The sequence below is a fragment of the Brachyistius frenatus genome, unplaced genomic scaffold (assembly GCF_029030835.1).
Source record: "Brachyistius frenatus isolate BFR_SWC_R1_liver_20210118 unplaced genomic scaffold, ASM2903083v1 Contig_75, whole genome shotgun sequence".
NCBI classification, from domain to species: Eukaryota; Metazoa; Chordata; class Actinopteri; family Embiotocidae; genus Brachyistius; species Brachyistius frenatus.
The window spans coordinates 1,801,403-1,810,410 of record NW_027210674.1 but is presented as its reverse complement, the minus strand read 5'-3'; the positions used below and the strand labels follow the sequence as shown (position 1 = coordinate 1,810,410).

Below are 9,008 nucleotides of genomic sequence, written 5' to 3'. Positions count from 1 at the left end.
CACCCCCCACAATCTTTTCCTACTTATGGTCGGTAATCTGGTCTCAACACTTAAATGATCACAAACTGGAGCAACTACAACATGAATTGCTGCCTAAAGAAAAAAACGTATGCTTCACTAATAATAATAATAAACAACATAGGCCTTGTAACAATGGACAGAATACATGACTAAGAAGAAGCCGGGCTGCTGGGAATCAGATGTGATCAAACCACAAGTTCACAGTCCTGATGAATACTTTTTAGACTCGTAATTAGTGTTTAATTGTGAAGACACGATGCTTGAAATGAAGCTTTCAGGGCTTCATGATACATCTGCAATCTTTATCTGCATTACTTACCTGGATGAGGTCAAATAAATGCAGCTACAGAACACGTCTTAATACGGGGTGTGCTTTACATCCAGGCCGGAGACTCTGGTCTTTATTAACTGGTCTTCGTGGAGTCGTGGAAGACGCCACTGGAGATGAGGGAGCTGTCCAGTTGTCCAGCTGTCCAGGGTGCTGCGTGACCAATACACTGCTGACAATGTTTAGTGCCGCGTTGACTCAACTGGTGGGATTTTGATTTGAAGACATTCTGCATTTTTTTTAGCTTTTTGTCTGGTTATCAAGCAGTTTTATTTAGATTATAAACTCCTTGTCGAAGATGTAAACTATTTTCCATCCAGCGTCCTACTGGAGCACTTAAAAAAACAGAACATGTTTGTTGCAGATGTGCATTTCCTGCTGTGGAAAACGTTTGTCTGCAGAAGTGTTCGGCCGGGCTGCAACATGACGATGAAGTCGGCTCACGGATCACAGACAGTAGTTCGGTCTGAGTTGATGAAGGTTTTATTGATTGTGAAAAGCAAGAAATCTACAAACACATTCAGCTTTCAGACCTCCGGCGCTCAAGAATCCAACTCCCCCGGTCCAAAGGCAAACATCCGCTCCACCCGGCCCCGTAGGTCGGGGTTTGAAAGGCAGAGCTTCATGAAAAAGGACGTGGTGGGAGGGACTTGCCGCTGGAACAGCCAATGAGCTGACAGAAGAGGACGTCTTGAATGCCGCCCAGTTCGTCCCGAAGGAAGCTGCTCAAGCCTTCCTCTAGGGCTGTGTGGGCGGAGCCAAGCGCCAGGAACCAATGAACCGTTTTCCTTTTCTACATTATACATTCACCAACATATTTAATATCATCCAGGTCACATGATAAAATGCTCTCTCACACACACATACACACTGAATGGGGAAGAAGGATTTCGAATGTTTTCCCTTTTAGAATTGAAATTCCTGTTTTTTTTGCAGAACCTGGTTTTGCATTCAGATAAATTACATTCGGCGAGTTGTCTCTATAAATTAGAAAAGGGAAACGTAGAGGTGAGGAGGTGTTAATGGAAATAATAGAGGTGGAGGGGGTGAGGCCGTGCAGCTCAACACCACCACCCGCCTCGTTTCAACAGCTCCTCCCACCGATGGATAAATATGCTGGACCCCGTCCGCTCAGATGGCAGTGATTTTGGTCTCAGTTTTTGGACTGAAAAAGGGGGACATGATGGAAAACAATATCAGCACGCACGCGCACACACACACACACACACACACACACACACACACACACACACACACACACACACACACACACACACACACACACAAGACCAGTGTCTATGACAAATTGGGGCTGGGGGCGGGACTGGTGGAGCTGTTGTCCTGATTGGCCGCCTGGCTTCCTCGTGCGGGCACCTCGATGATGCGGGGCTTGTCGATGATGCGAGCGCGGCGGTCGCCTTTCTCTACGATGCCGATGATCCACGCACCACCGGCCGCCCCCTGACCTCCGGCTCCGGAGCTGTGACTCTTCATCTCCGAGCAGAACTTGGCGGCCTGCTCCCTGGGCAGACACACCAGCAACCCACCTGGAGGAGGAGGAGGAGGAGGAGGAGTGTGAGATCAGCCCTCACCACACATTACATACACACATCCATCGCGTGGCAATCCGAGCGTTCGTACCGGAGGTCTCCGCTGACGTGCCCTGGACCAGGTTGAACAGGTTTCCGCAGGCTTTACTGATGGCGGCCATCTTGGCTAGGATTGGTAGGTTGTGGATGACGAAGGCCACCTCGTTCCGCTGCTGTGCCGCCAGGCTGTTGGCGTGTCCCAACAACCCGAAACCCGTCACGTCTGTGGCGGCGTGGGCCTGGAACTTGTGCATCAGACCGGCCGCTGAGGAGAAACCGCGAAGATGACTGAGGTCAGAGCTTTAAACTTTACAAAAGTAACAAATACAAAACATGAGAGAAAGACTTCAACGGGCCAAAAAACATCTGAAACCAGGAACAAGTCAGGTCGGCTGGTCATTTATTTTTCTTTATAACCAGATGAAAGGCCGTGAGGCTGAGAGTCAGTGTTTTCACTTCCAGGCGGCGGTGCGGTTCACTTGAGCTGTGCATTATGAACAGAGTCAGAATCATCATATTTTATCCCTTCAGGATTTGATCATGTGCTGTGATACTTGGAAAAACAACAATAACAATAATAATAATATTCTCTAAAAACATACTAAACATAAGTATAAAATATCAGCACAAAGCATTTGTTTCTTCTTTTTATAGCATGTTATCCTCCTCTTAAATAATATCATTCTAGGAAGATTAAAAACGTGCCAGTTTAAAAAAACAACAACAACATAACTGGGACATAATATTGGGACAAAAAACTGCTGATTGATGGTTGGTTTAAAAAGGTCCATGTGTGAAAACACCCAAAAGGATCAACATCAGTGGTGGAAGCACGTCGAGCCGGCTGATGCAGACTCACACAGCTGTAACTCTGATTCTGAACACATTTCCTTCACCTGTGCGGTTGAGTGTTGCCATGGAGAACATGGCTTCCTGATAGGCCTCTTTCACCTCCTCTTTGGTGACGACCAGCTTGATCTTGTTCCACCTTTCAGGCTGGTGAGACAGACACATAAAAACAGTGACAAAATGCTTCTGTCATTTATGATTTTTTTTTTATACAATCATTCCTAGTTTTTATTGCAGATTACAGTCATGAGCTCGAGGTTACTGCCGTCTGGTTATTGGACAAAGCTGCACCACACAGATGGGAGCGGCAAGTTTTTACTCTTGAAGCAATCTTGTACTTTCAACTGCCGCACCTTTAAAATGCCTTTATTGCTTTATTCTATATTTTAACTGTTTAATTTTATGCATTTTATCGGTTTTCATATATTTTGAACCAAATTATCCTCATGTTGATTGACTGACCTGATCGAGCCATTGGTGAGCGTTCACGGCCACCTGAGTGCCCAGAGGTTTGGTCAGAACCAGGACGTCGCCCGGTACGGCACCATCTGGCCTGCAACATTAAAAAAACACACGTACTGAGTCACGCATGGAGAAAATTATACAACGTGCAGATATGCTCCAAAAGTGAGAGCAGAGTGTTCGTAGAGACACAGGAAATCCAGGGTGAGATGGGAAACTGACTGTGACACTTATGTCCGCCCACCAAGACCTGACTGGACCCCAGGCATGTCAATCAAACAAACCCCAAAATCAGAAGGAAGGAATTTAGTGAATGACATCATAATGACTTAAAAAGTTTAAAAAAAAGAAAAAAAAGAAGAAAAGAATTGTTTTTGTATTTCACGGAAGAAGTTGAATTGGAGTCTGTTGGAGCCCCTGGTGGCCTTCACTGGTATTGCACTTTAAGGCACGATTGTATTGGCCTCACTTTTCAGACCCCGAGACTACATCCACTTTTATATACAGTCTATCGGTCAGGTACAGTTATTATTTTTTTTTAAATTAGGCGCTGATGAAATGCATTCTGGGAAATCTAAGAATGCTCTGGCTGAAGGTGAAGCATGAAGACAGGTGGATAAACAAAAAAAGATGATTTTAAATATATAATCACAGTTATATAAAGATAAAGGTTTAGACAAAAACGTATGAATTGGAAGCAGAGCCACAGCAACATGTTGAGCGGACTCACATGATGAACTCGTTGGGCTGGCAGACGACTGACGCGACGCCTCCGACGATGATCCAGGGATTGATCACCGTCTGGCCGCCGGTGACAGAAGTCCCGCCCTCTTCTGCTGCGTCACGGAACCCTCCAATCAGCAGCGGCATCACACGCTCTCGGTCCTGTGTCATACATGTACATACAGACGGTCTCGTGTCATACATGTACATACAGACGGTCCCGTGTCATACATGTGCATACAGACGGTCCCGTGTCATACATGTGCATACAGACGGTCCCGTGTCATACATGTGCATACAGACGGTCCCGTGTCATACATGTGCATACAGACGGTCCCGTGTCATACATGTACATACAGACGGTCCCGTGTCATACATGTGCATAGAGACGGTCCCGTGTCATACATGTGCATACAGACGGTCCCGTGTCATACATGTGCATACAGACGGTCCCGTGTCATACATGTGCATAGAGACGGTCCCGTGTCATACATGTACATAGAGACGGTCCCGTGTCATACATGTGCATAGAGACGGTCCCGTGTCATACATGTGCATAGAGACGGTCCCGTGTCATACATGTGCATAGAGACGGTCCCGTGTCATACATGTGCATAGAGACGGTCCCGTGTCATACATGTACATACAGACGGTCCCGTGTCATACATGTGCATACAGACGGTCCCGTGTCATACATGTACATACAGACGGTCCCGTGTCATACATGTACATACAGACGGTCCCGTGTCATACATGTGCATAGAGACGGTCCCGTGTCATACATGTACATACAGACGGTCCCGTGTCATACATGTGCACACAGACGGTCCCGTGTCATACATGTGCACACAGACGGTCCCGTGTCATACATGTGCACACAGACGGTCCCGTGTCATACATGTACACACAGACGGTCCCGTGTCATACATGTACACACAGACGGTCCCGTGTCATACATGTGCGTAGAGACGGTCCCGTGTCATACATGTACATACAGACGGTCCCGTGTCATACATGTACATACAGACGGTCCCGTGTCATACATGTGCATACAGACGGTCCCGTGTCATACATGTGCATAGAGACGGTCCCGTGTCATACATGTAAATACAGACGGTGCAGTGTCATACATGTACATACAGACGGTGCAGTGTCATACATGTACATACAGACGGTCCCGTGTCATACATGTAAATACAGACGGTGCAGTGTCATACATGTACATACAGACGGTGCCGTGTCATACATGTACATACAGACGGTGCCGTGTCATACATGTACATACAGACGGTGCCGTGTCATACATGTACATACAGACGGTGCAGTGTCATACATGTACATACAGACGGTCCCGTGTCATACATGTACATACAGACGGTGCCGTGTCATACATGTACATACAGACGGTGCCGTGTCATGCATGTACATACAGACGGTGCCGTGTCATACATGTACATTTTCACCAAAAGACTGAAACTAAATCAGAATCAGGTGCCTTCAAAAAAAATCCACAGATGCAACGTGAAGACCCCCAAAATAAAGGCTGTGCCAAAAAAACCAGACTGCACTCGTTGACGTGCACAAATGAATTTAGCAGAGGACACATTAAAAAGTAATATATAAACACATTTGGGATCCCCACAACGCTTCCTACCTTGTCGTTCATTTTCTGGCTGACGCTCAGCAGCATCAGCATATTGTCGCACTCGGTGATGCCCATGGCGTAGAGATCGCTGAGGACGTTAGCACACGCTATCCTGCCCTGAGAGACAGACAGACAGTCAGTGTGATAGACAGGCAGGCAGTCAGTCAGTCAGTCAGACAGACAGTCAGTCAGGGAACTGTTGTCTTATATGATTTTAATCAAACATAAAACCACATTTTACTGCATCACTTCCTGAATAACATTTAGTTTCACGATGGCGGGTGCTCCCACCGGAATATTTTAATTCATAACTTTCTTTAAACTTTCATTCAGTCAGTTTGGAAAACAAACACAGAAAGTCTGATACATTTTTTTTTTATGATTTCAAAAATATAAACACACACACACACACAACACACACACACACACACACACACACACACACACACACACACACACACACACACACACACACACACACACACACACACACACACACACACACACACACACACACACACACACACACACACACACACACACACACACACACACACACACACACACACACACACACACACACACACACACACACACACACACACACACACACACACACAAAAAAAAGTGGTGGTGTGTTTTATTATATTTTATGCCATATCTTTATCATATTTGGTAAGTAAATAAAATGTGTTTGATAGGCCTAAAGTGTATAAAAAAAAAATCTAAATCTAAGCCATGTATTAACACATATAGTATAATAATAATAATAATAATAATAATAATAATAATGATGTGGATACTTCCTCAGGTTATTCAGCAGCAGTTACTCTCATTTATCATTCATCTGTCATCGCTGGTGAACCCGACAGTGACGGCTAGTGTTTATCAATTTACAGTCAACCTCATCAATCATTCGTGATTTTTGTTGGGTCCACTGCGCTGCAGTACGTGCAGAGGTCACTCGCTGCGTATGTACATGGTGAAGACGGTCAGAAATATACTTAACAGATATAGAAATATTGATTAAGAAATTACCCATTATATGATGGAAAAAGGAAAACCGTCAACTTCCTTTACTGAAGCCCACAAAAAAAAGGGGAAAAAGATCATTCTGACCTATTTTATCGTTTTGTTTTCCACATTAAATGAAACAACTGAATACAAGCTGCTTATCGTGTCATGACTACTCTGAATTTAATAGCCACCAATAGCACAATGAGTTGTGCGTTTTTAAATGAAGTTAAAAGTATTGAAATGTCCAAATCAATAACGTAATCACTTTTGTATGTAATATAATACGTTTTAACATTATTAACTGGGTTAAAAAAAGAAACATTAAAATATGTGAGAACTACAGCTGATAATATAATAATATACTTCTATATTTGTGTATTTAAGTTTCATTTATTAGCTATACAGTGTCACACTTCCATGACGATTTATGATTCTGATTTACAGAAAGTCATGATAAATGAATGATACTGGTTTGATAACAGGGTTGTATGTATTCAACAGCGTTCATGAAAAGGACTCAAGCTACATGAAGTCAATATTTACTCAAAGAACAACTTCTGTATTGTTCACAGGTGATCAAGTCCTGCTACACCGAACATGTCTACGGCTACATTATTAGTATTATTATTATTAGAACAATAATCAACAAACATGTACTGCATTTCTTAATCAAGAAAATAATAAAAGTATTTGTCACTGGCAGCTCCACAACATATTGTGTGCACTTGTATTAAATGATGTGCAGAGAAGGAGGGATTTTACAAACTACAAAGGTTTCAAATTAGAATTCATATCATCTGCTGTTGTGGTTTTTTTGGGCAAAGTCTCACTGTAAGTGGATCAATATGCCGCCACTTGTTTCTGTGTTTGGACAACCACACTTCCTGGACAGTTTGCCAACAAACTAATGGCGGACGGCCCACACGCTGCGCGTGCGCGTGCGCGTTTGAGTGGAGGGAAACGCGTGCTCGTCACTCACCATCATGTAGGGATCCTCCACCAGAGGGTAAAAGAAGTCCGTGGTCTGGACCAGGGACAGCCCTCCGTGCCTCAGGGGGATCACGCAGCAGTCCATCCCCACACCTGGGGACACACGGGGGGACACACGGGGGACACACGGGGGACACACGGGGGGACAAACATCAGCGTTCAGTGTTTAACGATGAAACACCAGAAATCGGGATTAACCGCAGCTGGTGTTTTCGGTTCACGTCCTGTTGTACAATCCACATTCCTTCATACCAGGAAGAAAACGAGTTCTTGCACTCTTGATTTCCCCCAAAAACACCTATTAAGAAGTGATCACGAGTACGAACTTGATTTATTTGTTCCTGCTGAATCACACCGGCCGTCCGGTCATTAATCCGGTCATTAATCCGGTCATTAATCCGGTCATTAATCCGGTCATTAATCCGGTCATTAATCCGACCATTTACGGAACCGCTTTGCATTTTAAGACGTCGCGAGGTGATAACGAGGGCCGCTGGTGGCTTACACGGTATACCATGAACAATACAAGTCCTATTTTTGAACCCTAAACCAGATTAAAACGAACGGGTTCCCTCCGCCTCCAGCTCCCCATCTGCCTGAAGGAGCTGCGGTGACGAACACGAGCTCGCCCGGCTAGCCACAGCCGCGCGGGCTAACGGCCGTCGGGCTGTTGGACACAAATCAACGGAGGCGAAGCTCCGACTTTGTTCTTTACCGAGTCGCGGGCCAGGAAGCTGTTGGCCAAACTCCAGAGCTTGGTCTCCGGCCTTCCCCGTCCCGTCGGCCCGGTCCGGCTCCAGTCCCGCCAGGAGTTTGAGCAGAGCCTCCTGCGGGACCTTGCAGCCTCATCCCTTCAGCTCCGAGAAGGCTGTGAGACGGAAGCCGCGCTCCAGGCCATGTTCTTCGGGTTTAAAAGGCTTGTATCCGGGGGGGAAACAGCCTTCGTTCCCCGGAGCCTCCACCGAGGGAGGCGGGGAGGTTGAGCCCGACATGCCTGTCTGGAGACCGTTTCTAACACAATGCCAGTTGCGTCGCTTATGCCGGTAAATAAGGACGCAAAGGATGAATGGACCGTGTGTCTGACGAGCGCAGCGTGAAACGGGAGCTCACAGGAAACCGTCCGGAGGAAAACAAATACAACTTCCGGGTGGAACTTTCGCCGTAAAGATATTTGCACGTTTGCGGGACGGGTCTATACAAAATGTAGTAATCCCAGATACCATTCTTGTAGCACGACTCTTTTAATGGACTTGGATTATTACCATATTTGAAAAATTTAACTGTGTGTCAGACATATAGAAGCAAACAATCTTATTTTGAAGGCAATGATGAATTTCCGGTCCCTCTATGTACTTTTGCTATGTAACGTGATGCAACACCGGAC

At 45.5% G+C, this 9,008-nt stretch overlaps 1 protein-coding gene across 1 annotated transcript; it reads right to left on the bottom strand.

The window, feature by feature from the left end:
* Window positions 1–814: 814 nt before the first annotated feature.
* Window positions 815–8,723, bottom strand: sephs3 (selenophosphate synthetase 3). The gene is made up of 8 exons (XM_069708436.1): window positions 8,340–8,723; window positions 7,614–7,717; window positions 5,627–5,734; window positions 3,980–4,134; window positions 3,250–3,340; window positions 2,835–2,934; window positions 1,991–2,203; window positions 815–1,896 (listed from the first exon to the last, which is right to left on the bottom strand). Exons 1-8 carry the CDS (start codon window positions 8,614–8,616, stop codon window positions 1,646–1,648), a joined length of 1,299 nt encoding a protein of 432 aa, XP_069564537.1. The 5' UTR covers window positions 8,617–8,723; the 3' UTR covers window positions 815–1,645.
* Between the last annotated feature and the right edge of the window lie 285 nt (window positions 8,724–9,008).